A 16,691-nucleotide genomic window follows, 5' to 3' on the forward strand; every position below is an offset into this window, starting at 1 on the left:
GTTAAATTTGATGGTATGTGACCTTGCCAATCAGGAGAAAGACATTACAAAATTATATTTTACTATTCAGGTTAATATGGTTTCACATGTGTCAAGTATTAAATCTTCCTTCATAAATACACCGTAACTTTATCTAGATTGAATAGTTTTTGAATTTCATCAAGAGTTTGTGCATGTGTGTTAGTATTGATGTTGCAACATTCATTGGGAAATATGTTGCAATATTTTGAATCAATTAAATAAACCATTTAAAGAAGTAGCCTTAATTAAGAAATTCAGAGTCAAAACCTTTACAGCTGCATCTTTTTAATTTGTTTTTAAGAGGTTCAGAATGACTAACACAAGCCTATCACATAGACTATACTAGAAATTACATGTAAGTTACAATTGCCTTATTCCACATTTATGAGATTTTTAATAGATTATATGGTTTAAAATCTCACTGAAACAGAGTCCAAGTGTATAGAATAATCTATAAATAGAGGTGTACGGTTTTCAGCACAGAATGCTGATATCTTTTTTGGTGCAGCCGTAAGTGCAGCATTTGCTTGACATTCCTGGTGACGCTTCCCTTTTCTTCCTGATGCTCCTGGCCCAGGGTAGATGCAGCATCTGTGACGATTCAAATGCACGGTCCTTATTGCTGCCTCCATCAATCTGGCGGAGGTACTCACTGAAATCCTCCGGGATCTGATCATACTGGTTGTTGTACTCATCGACCACTTGCCCTGCAAAAGATGGCTCCACTTCCTGGTTCCTGTCATTGCCAAACATCCTCTGAAAATTCCTCATACTGTCCATCTCCTTGGCGTAGTCTTTATCAGCTGAGGTCTGGAAAGGATCTGAAACAGAAATAAAACTCCAATTGTGACAATGTACTAGATTAATGAAATTGATGTTATATAGTTAATTCTGTCCCGATTATGGGTGGCCATCTCCTCCTCTGTCTCTGGGGCTGCACTCCCTCCACTACTGATGCACAGCAGCAACAGTGTGTACCAGCTACAAGATGCACTGCAGGAACTCATCAAGGATCCTTAAGCAGCATCTTCCAAACCCGCGACCACTGCCATCTAGAAGGACAAGGGCAGCAGATACATGGGAACACCACCACATGGAAGTTCGCCTCCAAGTCGCTCACCACACTGACTTGGAAATATATCGCCGTTCCTTCACTGTTGCTGGGTCAAATCCTGGAACTCCCTCCCTAACAGCACAGTGGGTGTACCTACACCACATGGACTGCAGCGGTTCAAGATGACAGCTCACCACCTTCTCAAGGGCAGTTAGAGATGGGCAACAAATGCTGGCCAAGCCAGCGAAGCTCACATCCTGTAAAAAATGAATAATATTAAAAAACTGGTCTAGCCCTTTGACTCTCAAAAGATTCCTGCTTAAATTGGGGTCCATTATATTTTGAGTGTTTGAACATAGTTGGTTAAATATACATTGCTATATAGTCAGAGAAATAATTGACAACCATCCCCAAGTGGATAATCAATGTTTGGTCCAGCAGTTAAACTGCTTGTTGTGACAGAAAATTGACTAAAACCCAGTCAGTGGATCAATAATTCTTAAGAGGAGTGACTTCATGAGAGAGGCTATCTATTCTAATGTGCTTAGGTAAACATTGCAGTCTGTTGGCAGATAAATATTTTCTAAATCTTACAAGGGAGCTCTCTTTTTGCTCCCCCTCATTCCCTGGCTATCCCCACCTCTGCCAATGGGAATTTCATGTTTGTAGCATGGATTTGAAAGTTTCTAACCCCTGCTGGACAGATGAAAATTCTGCTCTTTTCTGAGTGCATTAGGAACATTCAAACTATTTCTAATCGCTATCTGGTGACAGAGAGTCAAGCACTACTCCTGACATTCAACTTGTTCACTTCAGTGTTGGAATCTAGACCAGAACTTTGCTTCATCGCTTTCTCCAATCCAGTTGTTTTCTCTTTTCTCAGCCAAGTCCTTCAAATATTTCAAACCATTCATTTCTATTATTTTTAGGTCTCGACTGAGAAAAACGAGAAAGAAAACAAAAACAGATAAACTGACATCATCCCGATGCTGCTTGATGGAAGCAGAATATCGATAATCATCAATATTAAATTTCCTACTTTCTACTCACTATTCAGCTATCAGAGCTGAAGGGCTGGATTGCAATCAGTCGGATGATATTCTCTTTCCCTCCTTCTGCATGTGTACAATCTATGTTGGCCCAGTAACCTAATCTTTGAGCTGTTCTCCTGGTCTTTCCCACTGCCTCAAAAGGGAATTGTTGGCACAATTAAACCATTTTAAATTAAATGTTTTTATGTTGTTGGCCTTCCTTCCTGATTCATATTTCGAATTACAGGTCTGTCTTAAACTGTGGCATTGTAACATTGTGTAGTGGCTTTCACCTGTGCTGTAATCATTCTGCAAATCTACAATGACACACAGATACACAGTGTCTTGAATCTGGAAACATAACTTAGGAGATGGGTGACCAATCCAACTCTCCGGTATATCAAAAGAAACAGGGATGAGACGATTGATGTATTATGGAGATTTATAAATGAGTGGGGGTGGACACTTTCAGAGAGCCAACACAAACACGATGGGCAGATTCATAAAGAGGGAAAAATGAGACAGCAACAAAGAAAAGAGTCAGGACTAAAGAGTCAGGACATAAAAGCTGAGGAATCTGCAATGTGGAAATGGAGGAAAAATCTAAGTGGTGAAAAATATTTTAACAAGTGAGATAAAAATATCAAAGAAGTTGGAATAAAACTATGAACAAAAATACCAAATGAAAACCAGAAATTTGACAAAGTGTATGGAAGATGAGAGGAGATAAATGTATTACTGATTAATACACTTATACATTCCACAAATTGTAAATCGGATAATGGTCCGGAGGATCAAAGGATCTCCCTTTGCGCTATGAGACCATCCCAGGAAGGTTTGAGTTGCACACCAGATGTGGTGTAACTCTGTCAGGCAGAGTTTGACCAGGCCCCAACAGTGTATTCTGTGCCATCTCAAACTGAGATTTGGGTCTTTGCTGTATTGGGAACGAGTCAACACCATTGTCAGAATTGTATCTGCTGGCATTAATATCTCAAAGCCAGCACTGCTCACAGGTTGGAACTTGTAAAATCCCTATAGTGCAAAAGGAGGTCATTCGGCCCATTGAGTCTGCGCCGCTCCCTAAAAGGGCACCCTACCTAGATCCACACCCCCACCTTATACCCGTAACCCAGTAACACCACCTAACCTTTTGAGCACTGTTAGCATAGTCAGTCCACCTAACCTGCACATCTTTGGACTGTGGGAGCAAACCGGAACACCCAGAGGACACCCACGCAGATACTGGGAGAACATGCTCACTCCATACAGTCACCCACGGCTAAAACTGAACCCAGGTCCCTGGTGCTGCCAGGCAGCAGTGCTAACCACTGTGCCACCATGGTGAATGATTTCACCAGAAACGGTCCGACATGATGAACAAGGAAACCTTTCACTAAGGCAGATGCTGTATCTCCAAATGAATAGTAACTGCTAATTAACAGGACTGGACCAACTCTCCACACACAGAACACCAGAACCAATGTTAGATAATCTGAAATAACTGTCCGGGAAATGAACCGTTTTTGGAAAGGCAGCTGTCCCCTCTTGACAATGATTGTGTTGAGAACTAGTCTCACGTTAACTTGACTCTCAGAAGTTACCTGAGCCCCTCTGTGCTTCCAATATTTCTACTCACCTTTGTCGGCACTCAAGCACTCGTGTTATCTGTCAATAATATGATTCTAATAAATACATTTCACCCACAAGGTCTGATCGAGGGGCAAGGAAAGTTGGCTAAAACATTTTCTCATTTACAATTTTCATACTCACGGTCATTTTCAAGATTGGAGCTGTCAGAGGAATAAGATGATTATTCCAGTTACAATAGCCTAATTAGTATCACAGTTCTTAACTCAATGGGAATCTCTATGAATAGCGTTGAGACATTTTGGGTCACAGCAACAGGAGGGAGATACTCACCGTTCTGGTTGTCCAGAAGCCTCTTCCAGCGTGAGCCCCCACAGGTATAGATGACGGCTCGGATGAACTCCCGGCCGCACAGCTTGATCCCCGTCTCCCCACCCCTTAAAGACTGGGACAAGACAGAACTGGGGAAGGAGACGAGGAACAGGTTGATCACCAGAACACACACCAGGCACTTCATTTCAGCTGACGGGTGTTCAGCCTGGGCTTCTCAGTAAACCTCGCAATAGGTGTTTACTCCCTGGTTAGTGTGATGTCTATATTGTTCTGACACTCTCCCTCCTGTCCCTGTCTTCTGCCTGTTCAATCCCTGTCCCTTTTATAGCTGTTTTTGCTCCTTTTCTCTGACTCACCGCTGATTTTGTTTAAAAAAAACACTTGTCCCTCCCCTCTCCGGTGACCTCGAGATTCTTGCACCGTTTCAGATTAAACCCCCACCCACCCTCCGGACCACTATCCGATTTACAATTTGTGGAATGTATAAGTGTATTAATCAGTAATACATTTATCTCCTCTCATCTTCCATACACTTTGTCAAATTTCTGGTTTTCATTTGGTATTTTTGTTCATAGTTTTATTCCAACTTCTTTGATATTTTTATCTCACTTGTTAAAATATTTTTCACCACTTAGATTTTTCCTCCATTTCCACATTGCAGATTCCTCAGCTTTTATGTCCTGACTCTTTAGTCCTGACTCTTTTCTTTGTTGCTGTCTCATTTTTCCCTCTTTATGAATCTGTTATCATTAAATGTCACACACTTCATTTTCCATGTTGTGGTTTCAATATGTATTTGTTGTTTTGCAAGTTGCCTTTATAACCATGTGTGTGATGGTGAATTTAACTTGGTGCTTGTTAATGTTGCCTGGTCCTGGAAGAGAAGTGGCAGGGAATTAAACACAAAAATAAAAGCAAAATACTGTGGATGCTGGAAATCTATAATCAGTAGAGATAATGCTAGAAAATCACAACAATTCTGATAACATCTGGAGAGAGAGAATGCCCAGGAATCCTTCTCTTCTCTCCGACAGAATTTCTGTTTGTCTCTTTCAACATGTTCACCTTCATTGCCTTCTATTTCCCGCTTGGCATTTGATAAAATGATCAGCAAAACTCGCTTTCATAGCCACAGTCCCTTCCTCAGTAACTGTCTCCATCTCTGACTTACCCCATGTGGATTCCAACTGAAGTTCCATCCCTCATGGTTTGAATCCGCCCGGGATTTCAGATATTTCAGGGATATTCAATGCTCCTCAGCCTGTTGTGTTGGCTGCATCACAGAATAGAATTATAGAATCCCCACAGTGCAAAGGAGGCCATTCGGCCCACCGAGTCTGCACCGACCCTTTGAAACACCACCCTACCTAAGCCCAATCCTCCACCCTATTCCTGAAACCTCACCCTAAGAAGCAATTTTGTGTGACCAAACCATCCAACCTGCACATCTTTGGACAGAGCACCCAGAGGAAACCCACGCAGACATGGGGAGAACATGCAAACTCCACACAGTCACCCGGGTCAGAATCGAACTCGAGTCCCTTGGTGCCATGATGCAGCAGTGCTAACCACTGTGCCACCGTGCCGCATCCAGAGATCCACTCTCAGTGCCGCCACATGTACACGTTCAACCTCTCTCTGCAGCAGCACCAACTCACCTTTTCTCTGCTAATAACACATTCTGCGTCCTTACCTTTTGTGTTACTATCACCATCTCCTTTAGTCTGTAATATTCCCTTTGTCTTGTGCCCATGACATTTTTGTCAAATCTCTCCTATTCCTGCCTCTTATAATTTGCTCCACCTGCTCCACCCCCTCTCAATATACAAAATCCATCAAATTTCTCCCTTTCTTTAACATTGAAGAAGAGTCATACAGGCCTGAACCATTGGGCGGGATTCTCTGAAAATGGGGCTATGCCCCCACGCCAGCGGGAAAACTGGTGCCAACAACTCCGGCGTCAACGCCCCCCCCCCCCCCCCCCCAAGGTGAGGAAATCTGACCCTTCTAGAGGGCTAGATTGCCACCGGAGTCGGCCCCGCTGCTCAAGCTGGCGCGGACAGCCGGCATGATCTCACGCATGCGCGGAACGGCCGGCGTATTTCCACGCATGCGCAGACCGGCAGGTATATTTCTGCATATGCGCGGGGGTTCTCTTCTCTGCACCAGCCTCCGGGCAATATGGCGGAGCCCTACAGGGGCCCGGCATGGAGGGAAGAAGGCCCCAACGGAAACAGCATGCCCGCAAGATCGGTAGGCCCCAATCGCAGGCCAGGCCACTGTGGCCCCCCCCCCCCCCCCCCCGGGTCACATCTCCCCCCCGCATACTCACCTGCCAGGTCCCGCCGGTGCATGAGGTGAGTAATTCACGCCGGCGGGACTGGCCAAAACTGGACGGCCACTCAGCCCATCGGGGCCCGGAGAATTGCCGGGGGGCCGGCATGGCAGGAATTCTGCCCCCGCCTGAAAAACGGCGCCGAAGAATAGGGCAGCTGGTGTCGGGGTGGCGGGGCGGGATTCGCGCCTCCCCCTGGGGATTGGTTGGAGAATCCCAGCCATTAACTCTGTTTCTCTCTCCACAGATGCTGCCAGACCTGTTGATTTTTTTCCAGCATTTTAATTTTTTCCTATATATATATACTCAGTTGCTTCTCAAACATTTACCTGCTGTGAATGGGACTTTCTGTCAGGGAAGATTAGGGCAGCACGGCAGCACAAGTGGAGAGAGAGAATGCCCAGGAATCCTTCTCTTCTCTCCGACAGAATTTCTGTTTGTCTCTTTCAACATGTTCACCTTCATTGCCTTCTATTTCACGCTTGGCTTCACAGTGCCAGGGTCCCAGGTTCAATTCCCCGCAGGGTCACTGTCTGTGCGGAGTCTGCACGTTCTCCCCGTGTCTGCGTGGGATTCCTCTGGGTTCTCCAGTTTCCTCCCACAGTCCAAAGATGTGGAGGTTAGATGGATTGGCCATGGTAAATTGCCCTTAGTGTCCAAAAAGGCTAGGAGGGGGTATTGGGTTATGGGGATTGGATGAAAGTGTGGACTTAAATGGCTTGGTGCAGACCTGTTCTATGTTCTATGTCAGTGATCTAGGCTCTATTCCCAATTTGTCTAATAATAGAGCATTTGCCAGATTGCATCAGGACTGGGATAACAGTCAAACGTAGGCTGAAAAATGGCAGATAATATTTATGTCACACAAATGATGGCAATGACTATCTCACAAAATTGATGATCAAACATTTTCCTTAACCTTTAACAGTCTCACATGTGGTGAGACTTTACAATAAAATCCAGACCAGAAACCACCAGGGCAGATTCGTAAATATGGCTCAAATGATGAGGAAAGTGTCGAAACAGATAAGAGAAATTGGTCATTTACAGAGTGACAGCTAACAGTGTTGCAATGATTGGCTCGGGCCTGTCACTGAGGTACCAACATAAAGATAAACACTTTTAACAAGATCCAATCCACAGACCACTTTACCAGACTGTATTTTCCAATTGTCCAATGGGCAATCATGCAATTTCCAGACCTCGCTGTATCTTTTCATCCACTGCAATAAATCACAGGGTACTGTGACCAAACCTACTACTGTGCAAGGACCCTTACATTGTATGACTTCCCCTCTTGAAAATAATAATAATGATAATCTTTTATTGTCACAAGTATGAAGTTACTGTGAAAAGCCCCTAGTTGCCACATTCCGGCACCTGTTCGGGTATACTGGTATGGGAATTGAACCTTCGCTGCTGGCCTTGTTCTGCCTCACAAACCAGCTGTCTAGCCCACTGAGCTAAACCAGCCCTTGGACACAGCATGTAACTCCTTTGGCAATCTGCTTTAAATAACAAAATGTGCATTATTTCAGAAATGAAAGCAATGAATGTGTTCAAGCTTGATGATCTAACCCACGCAGACATGGGGAGGAAGAGCAAAATCCACACAGACAGTCACCCAAAGTTGGAATTGAACCTGTGTCCCTGGAGCTGTGAGGCAGCAGTGCTAACCACTGTGCCACAGTGCCTGATCTCTGTACATAAACTTTGGCCGTATTATAAAGAAAACTCCCAGTTTGAACCGTCCCCAGCCCTTTAGACAGAGGATAACCGTGTTACAAACCTGAGGAAAACTGCTTGCACTCTGGCATTTCACAAGGCCCTTTCACAGATCTGATTGCTATCTCTATCTTCTAAACAAGAGTGCCTTTACAGATCTGACTAGGAGGTTTGAAAATCGCCTGGCAGAGAGAGAGAAAGCAGAAAGAGAGTGCCTCCTGGCTGAACTCTTTTCAGAACTGAGGACAACGTGGAGCTCTTCACGTGACCCGCCTTTCTTCTGGAAGATTCTGAATGGCTCCATCAGTCGCAAGCTACAACAGGAGATAGTTCAGAATTCCAGGCACATTGATTGGCTGCTTGCCAAGTCCATCAAACTGACATCACAGGTTCTGCCACAGAACCTAAATGGGAAGTCCTGGGCAAGTCAATTAAACTGGGGATTGTAGATTAAAGGCAGCCAGGACAGGAGTTGAAAATGAAACACAGAATAGACAAAGATTTTACAACAGTATCCTAACAAAACACAAAAAAATCTTTTGGGTGAAATGCCCCTGACTTTTCAGCAGTCACAACAGATCTCCTTGTCATGGAAAAGCATGGAACGCATCATCCAAGTGATACAAGGAATGGAGGTAAACGTTTTGGGGCATCGCCTCTCACGTGGTATCCGTGGGGGCCTGGACCAAACGCCCCCAGCGACTCCGACCTCTGGACGGAGTGTTGGCTAACGAGGTGTGTGATGTCACTGGACTCAGCTGAAGGCGATTCCGGTTGGTGTGCAACGTGTGGGCACTGGCCTAGGTCAGCCCTCAATGCACCTCGCTCGAGGTACCCATCAACCCCAGGGCTGGGTGTTGCACCTGGATGACCCAGAAAAGGCTGAGGCTGAGATGCAACTGAACTGTATGGCATCGCCCCATGAGGCCCCTATTCGTGTTCCAATACAGGTGACTGGCCATATGTTCAAATTGGACTTGGATCCGGGAACTGCCGTTTCTATAGAGCAAGTTCAATCTTATTAAACTGAGTGTGCATGCTTTGACTTTAGCTGACACGCTGGCTCGTTTGGTTACTTATATGGGGGAACGACTGAATATTGTGGAGTACACCCTTGCTCCGGTAGTTCATGGGCACCAATCAGTTTGCTTTCCTCTCATTGTTATGCAAGGAAGCGGGTCGAGCCTGTTGGGCTGTGATTGGCTACATCAGCTGAAGTTGGATTGGCAACATATCCTTCAAGTGGGACTTGATGGTCTGGTCGATGTGCGGTACTGAGCAAGTTCTCCGAGGTTTTCCAGCCTGGCTTGGGTAGCATTAAAGGGGCCGTGACCAAGATCCAGGTGAACCCGGAGGCTCAACCCCAATATTTTCGTGACAACCCTTTTCTTGAACGAGTACTTTTCTTCAGTATTTACACATGAGAGGGGCCATATTGTTGGAGAGGACAGTGTGAAACAGACTGCTAAGCTCGAGGAGATACTTGTTAGGAAGGAAGATGTGTTGGGCGTTTTGAAAAACTTGAGGATAGACAAGTCTCCTGGGCCTGACGGGATATATCCAAGGATTCTGTGGGAAGCAAGAAATGAAATTGCAGAGCCGTTGGCAATGATCTTTTCGTCCTCACTGTCAACAGGGGTGGTACCAGGGGATTGGAGAGTGGCGAATGTTGTCCCCCTGTTCAAAAAAGGGAATAGGGATAATCCTGGGAATTACAGGCCAGTTAGCCTTACTTCGGTGGTAGGCAAACTAATTGAAAGGGTACTGAGGGATAGGAGGTTGTAAAATGGCTGGAGGCTGCAAGATTGCTGAAGACAGTAAGATGATTTGAGACTGTATGATGGCTGAAGTCTGTATGATGGCTGGAGTCTGTACGAGTTCTGGAGATTATACAATGGCTGGAGGCTGTAAGGTAGCTGGAGACAGTAAGATGCTTGGAGACTGTAGCTTGGCAAAAGACTGTGCAATATCTGGATCTGTACATAGAGTGGAGACTGCTTGATGGTGGTGGACTGCAGGATGGCTGGAGACTGTAAGACGGCTGGAGAATGTAAGATGGCTTGTGATTGTAGGATGGTTGCAGACTATAAGGTGGCTGGAGACTGTACAATGAATCACAGAATCAGAATCACAGAAAAATACAGTGTAGAAAAGGCCCTTCAGCCCATCGAGTCTACACCACCACATGAAAGATAACTGATCTGCCAATCCTAATCTCATTTGCCAATAATTGACCCATAACCTCGAATGTCAAGACATGCCAAGTGCTCACCCGTGTACTTTTTAAAGGATGTGAGACAACATCTACTACCTCTACTGCCTTCCCGTGAACCTCCCGCCCCTTAATGTACGATGGCTGGAGACTGTAAGATGTCTGGAGACTGTAAGATGTCTGGAGACTGTAAGATTGCTGGAGAATGGACATTGGCTGGAAACTGTACAATGGCTGGAGACTGTACAATAGATGGAAACTGGACAATGGCTGGAGACTAAACAATGGCTAGAAACTGTACACTGTCTGGAGACTGTACAATAGCTGGAAACTGTACATTGGCTGGAGACTGTACAATGGCTGGAAACTGTACAATGGTTTGAGACTGTACAATGGGTGGAGACTCTATGATGGCTGGATTCTGTACATTCGCTGGGCATCGAGGGGCATCACAGTGGCACAGTGGTTAACACTGCTGCCTCACAGTGCCAGGGACTGGGTTTGATTTCGGTCATGGGTCTGTGTGGAGTTTGCACTTTCTCACTGTGTCCGAGTGCATTTCCTTCGAGTGCTCCGGTTTCCACCCACAGCCTAAAGATGTGCAGATTAGGTAGATTGGCCATGCTCAAAATTGTCCCTTAGTATTCAAAGTTGTGTAGGTTAGGTGGGGTTAGGTGATAAGGCGAGGGAGACTGCTCCATCAGATGATTGGTGCAGACTTGATGGACTGAATGGCCTCCTTCTGCACTGTAGAGATTCTATATCTATGTACAATGGCTGGAGACTAGGATGCCTGGAGACTGTAAGGTGGCTGGAGACTGGAAGATGGCTGGAGACGGTAAGGTGGCTGGAGACTGTAAGATGGCTGGAGACTGTAAGGTGGCTGGAGACTGTAAGGTGGCTGGAGACTGTAAGGTGGCTGGAGACTGTAAGGTGGCTGGAGACTGTAAGGTGGCTGGAGACTGGAAGGTGGCTGGAGACTGTAAGGTGGCTGGAGACTGGAAGATGGCTGGAGACTGGAAGGTGGCTGGAGACTGTAAGGTGGTTGGAGACTGTAGGATGGGTGGAGTCTGTACGAGTGTTGGAGACTAAGATGGCTGGAGACTGTGAGATGGTTGGAGACAGTACGGTGGCTAGAGACTGTATGATGTCTGGATCTGTATGTAGGTTGGAGACTTTCCAATGGGTGGAGACTGAACAAAGGCTGGAGACTGTAAGATTCCTGGAGACTAGGATGGATGAAGACTGTAGGATGGCTGATGAGTGTACAATGGCTGGAAACGGAAAGATGGCTGGAGACTGAACAATGACTGGAGAGTGTAAGATGGCTGGAGTCTGTAGGATGGGTGGAGTCTGTACGAGTGCTGGAGACTAAGATGGCTGGAGAGTGTAAGATGGTTGGAGACAGTACGGTGGCTAGAGACTGTATGATGTCTGGATCTGTACATAGGCTGGAGACTTTCCAATGGGTGGAGAATGTTCAAAGGCTGGAGACTGTACAATGGCTGGAAACGGAAAGATGGCTGGAGACTGTAAGATTGCTGGAGACTGTAAGATGGCTGGAAAATGTAAGATGGTTGGAGACTGTAGGATGGTGAGAGACTGTACAATGGCTGGAGACTGTAAGATGGCTGGAGACTGTAAGATTGCTGGAGACTGTAAGATGGTTGGAGACTGTAAGATGGTGGGAGACTGTACAATGGTTGGAGACTGTAAGATTGCTGGAGACTGTAAGATGGTTGGAGACTGTAAGATTGCTGGAGACTGTAAGATGGTGGGAGACTGTACAATGGTTGGAGACTGTAAGATTGCTGGAGACTGTAGGATGGTGGGAGACTGTACAATGTTTGGACACTGTAAGATGGCTGGAGACTATGATAGTTGGAGTTTGTACGCTGGCTGAAAACTCTACAATGGCTGGAGACTGAATAATGACTGGAGGCTGTAAGATGGCTGGAGAGTGTAAGATGGCTGGAGACTGAATAATGACTGGAGGCTGTAAGATGGCTGGAGAGTGTAAGATTACTGGAGACTGTAAAATGGCTGGAGACTGTAAGATGGCTGGAGACTGTAGGATGGGTGGAGTCTGTACGAGTGCTGGAGACTAAGATGGCTGGAGACTAAGATGGCTGGAGAGTGTAAGATGGTTGGAGACAGTACGGTGGCTAGAGACTGCATGATGTCTGGATCTGTACGTAGGCTGGAGACTTTCCAATGGGTGGAGAATGTTCAAAGGCTGGAGACTGTACAATGGCTGGAAACGGAAAGATGGCTGGAGACTGTAAGATTGCTGGAGACTGTAAGATTGCTGGAGACTGTAAGATTGCTGGAGACTGTAAGATTGCTGGAGACTGTAAGATTGCTGGAGACTGTAATGGCTGGAAAATGTAAGATGGCCGGAGACTGTAGGATGATGGAAGACTGTACGATGGCTGGAGACTGTAACATGGCTGGAGACTGTAGGATGGTGAGAGACTGTACATTGGCTGGAGACTGTAAGATGGCTGGAGACTGTGATAGTTGGAGTCTGTACGCTGGCTGAAAACTCCACAATGGCTGGAGACTGTACGATGGCTGGAGACCGTAAGTTTCCTGGAGACTGTAGGATGGTTGGAAGCTGTACAATAGCTGGAGGCTGTAAGGTGGATAGAGAGTGTACATTGGTGGATACTGCACTTTGTATGGAGACAGTAAGATGGCTGAAGACTGTAAGATGGCTGCAGACTCTATGATGGTTGGAGAATGTGGGCCAAAATTTGCAAGATGGCTCGAGAGTGTAGGATGACTGGAGACTGTAAGGTGGCTGGAGACTGTAAAATGGCTGGAGACTGGAAGATGTCTGGAGGTTGAGGTGACTTGCAGCCTTTGTGATTAGTTGGCTGTCCTCCCAGATGTGTGGGGCATGCAAATCTTGCCTACTCACTGGCACATCCAAAATCATGAAGAAAGCTTGACAGATGTAGGGGCATGTGGGAGAGGCACAGCACGATTCATTGGAGGCCTACCCTGCTCTTGGTCCTGGCTTCTATGTCATCTTTTTCACCGCTATCTGGATGAGCATATCGCATGGCCTGACTGAGACATATTCAAGACCTGAGCAATGATTTCATATGGATGAGATAATCAACTGTCCAGTTCATTCGGTGATATTACAAGGTATGTTTGTAAAGCATACGTTCATGAGAAATGCAAGAAATAACTTTGCAATCTCAGCCACGAGGGTTGTCGATGTCACCAAACTGACAGTGTCTCCAAACCTCTTTGTATATATTTCTATGGTGGTCAAGGAAATCGCTGTACTAGCCATGGTGTGTTGAAAGGAAGAGCATTTAGGGGACTGTAATGTTCTTTCATATTCATGCACTGCACCAACTATTGACTTCAGGAATTGTTTCTTACTCCCCATGCACCTTCCTGCTGATCACCATTGGACTGTAATGTGCACTTTTTAGCACCTCTCTCGGTGCAGCAGCATTCCCTTTATTAGAAGACATTTAGGATTGTTTGTGTTGACAGAATTTCACGGGGAAAGGTTGTTGTCTGCCACCTTTCAGCCATGGTGTTCTGAAGGGCAGGGAATTAATTGTATAGAATCCCTTGGGCTGCATGACTTACTCTGAATGAATGCATATTACACATATCAGAATGATATTGAGGCACTCCAGAGTGCAACTTGATCTATGTAGAAAACTTGAATATCATTGCACTTTCTCTGATGGTCATTTTGAAATGTTTTGTAATGTTCATTTAGATGTTTTAAGAATAAAGTATATTTTGGCAAAAAAAAAAAAAAAGAATTTGCCAAGTTTGGCATTTTTACCCATCTTGGAGAAGGAGGGGATTCACCAGCAACCACTGGCCACCAGCCCCATCCTCACTCCCCGCACCCCACACCTTCTGCTGTACTGGCAGCAAAAAGGTTTCCGCATCGGCAGGACAATCAGCTGTGATTCTGGGTTACACTCTTGCCTCTGAGTTAGAAGGTTGTCTATTTAAGAGCGCACACACAGAAAACAGGAGTAGGAGGAGGCCATTTGGCCCTTCGGGCCTCCTCTGCCATTCATTCTGATCCTGGTTGATCATCAGACTCAATAATTGATCCCGCCTCTCCCTCCCCATAACCCGGGATCCCTTTAGCCCCAAGAGCCATATCTAATTCCTTCTTGAAACCACACAGAGTTTTGGCCTCAACTACGTTCTGTGGTAGTGAATTCCACCACTCTCTGGGTGAAGACATTTCTCCTCACCTCAGTCCTAAAAGGTTTATCCCTCATCCTCAAACTTTTACCCCTAGTTCTGGACTCCACCATTGGGAACATTCTTTCTGAATCTACCCTGTCTAATCCTGTTAGAATTTATAAGTTTCTATAAGATCCCCTCTCATTGACAACCTGCTGACAGCCTGGTGACGTATGGGGAGAGTGCTGTACTGTTGGATAGGCAGTTTGTTGGAGGGGACACGAAAGCCAGCCTCTCAGCTGGATGTAAAATATCCCATCGCACTATCTTGGGGGGAGTTATTCCCATACTGCCCAATATTTATCCCTCAATCAGCACCACAAAGAACTCTTTACCTGGTCACTACGGGCAGGACGGTAGCATTGTGGATAGCACAATTGCTTCACAGCTCCAGGATCCCAGGTTCTATTCCGGCTTGGGTCATTGTCTGTGCGGAGTCTGCACATCCTCCCCATGTGTGCGTGGGTTTCCTCCGGGTGCTCCGGTTTCCTCCCACAGTCCAAAGATGTGCAGGTTAGGTGGATTGGCCATGATAAATTGCCCTTAGTGTCCAAAATTGCCCTTAGTGTTGGGTGGGGTTACTGGGTTATGGGGATAGGGTGGAGGTGTTGACCTTGGGTAGGGTGCTCTTTCCGAGAGCCGGTGCAGACTCGATGGGCCGAATGGCCTCCTTCTGCACTGTAAATTCTGTGATAATCTGTGAATTACCATATTGACAAAGTGCTTCATTGGCTGTCAATGGTCTCAGATTTTCAGAGGTCCCGAAAGGTACTCGAGAAATGTAAATCTTAAGTCCTTCCAAAACAGAAGATCACTGCTTCTGCCAGTAGGCTTGCCAACCCTCCAGGGTTTGGACTGGAGTCTCCAGGAATGGACGATCAATCTCCAGGACACAGCTATGTGCGATCCTGGTGAAAAACCATCAGACGGGAAAAGAGATTGTTTTTAAAAATCATTTCCTTTTGAAAGTTTCTCTTTCCCAGATGTAAACATAGTCATGCAATGAAACCTCCAGGAACACATTTTCTTGCAACCCTAGGTCCCAGGCGAGGTTTCATTGCTCAGCTAACATTTGTTGACAACACTCAGCTAAATTGCTGGCTTTTAAAGCAGACCAAGCAGGCCAGCAGCACGGTTCGATTCCCGTACCAGCCTCCCCGGACAGGCGCCGGAATGTGGCGACTAGGGGCTTTTCACAGTAACTTCATTGAAGCCTACTCGTGACAATAAGTGATTTTCATTTCATTTCAAACAGCGATTTTTCTTTTTAAGCTCACTACTTTTAAGGGCGTTGTGTATTCCACCAATGTGAAGCCTCCCATCCCTGGACAGTAAGCCCTGAGTAGTGCTCATCCACAATAAGCTAATAGTCCTCATGCAAAATATAGGTTCCAACAGTTCAGGCGGTTTCCCAGGGGTGGACTGCCTCACATAAATGATGGCGGTGTGCGGAGAAGTGAAGTGAGAGGAATTGGCTCCCAAATCATTTTGTTTCTAATACTGTTCCAAGGACAGAATTTTCATTACTTTGTGAAAAAAAAGCATTGTTTACCAGATTGCAAAGACGCCTCTTCAAGGATTATTTTGAAATAGTTAACACAATTCACCTTTGCCTTTGCTTGTTAAACACTAATCAGTTTCTCTCTGCTGAGCAAATGGGATTCTATCCCACATCTCTTGAAATTGTTCACTTGAGCTCACAGTAGCAGCCTGGGTTCTATTTGTAGATTTGTAGAGGGACAGGTATCAATTACTGAGGAAGCGGGGGGCTGCAGGAGGACTTGGACAGGCTAGGAGAGTGGACAATGAAGTGGCAGATGGAATACAATGTGGAAAAGTGTGAGGTTATGCACTTTGGAAGGAGGAATGGAGGCATAGACTATTTTCTAAATGGGGAAAGGCTTAGCAAATCAGAAGCACAAAGGGACTTGGGAGTCCTTGTTCAAGATTCTCTTAACGTTAAAGTGCAGGTTCAATCGGCAGTGAGAAATATAAATGCAATGTTAGCATTCATGTCGAGAGGGCTAGAATACAAGACCAGGGATGTACTTCTGAGGCTGTATAAGGCTCTTGTCAGACTCCATTTGGAGTATTGTGAGCAGTGTTGGGCCCCGTAAGAAAGGAAGGATGTGCTGGCCTTGGAAAGTGTCC

General features: G+C 45.8%; 1 protein-coding gene across 1 annotated transcript; it reads right to left on the reverse strand.

Annotated features, from left to right (window-relative positions):
• Positions 1–289: 289 nt before the first annotated feature.
• Positions 290–4,342, reverse strand: LOC119969971 (relaxin-3-like). The gene is made up of 2 exons (XM_038803940.1): positions 4,030–4,342; positions 290–842 (listed from the first exon to the last, which is right to left on the reverse strand). The coding sequence occupies exons 1-2, from the start codon at positions 4,211–4,213 to the stop codon at positions 496–498; spliced, it is 531 nt and encodes a 176-aa protein (XP_038659868.1). The 5' UTR covers positions 4,214–4,342; the 3' UTR covers positions 290–495.
• Between the last annotated feature and the right edge of the window lie 12,349 nt (positions 4,343–16,691).

The sequence above is a fragment of the Scyliorhinus canicula genome, chromosome 8 (genome assembly GCF_902713615.1).
Source record: "Scyliorhinus canicula chromosome 8, sScyCan1.1, whole genome shotgun sequence".
Classification (NCBI taxonomy): domain Eukaryota; kingdom Metazoa; phylum Chordata; class Chondrichthyes; order Carcharhiniformes; family Scyliorhinidae; genus Scyliorhinus; species Scyliorhinus canicula.

What these genes read in the sequence shown, in the direction of transcription:
- LOC119969971 (XM_038803940.1), bottom strand. Translation starts at nt 4,213, where the DNA reads ATGAAGTGCCTGGTGTGTGTTCTGGTGATCAACCTGTTCCTCGTCTCC. An exon ending in GCTTCTGGACAACCAGAACG is followed by an intron (nt 843 to 4,029) that starts GTGAGTATCTCC and finishes TTTCTGTTTCAG; the next exon opens with ATCCTTTCCAGACCTCAGCT.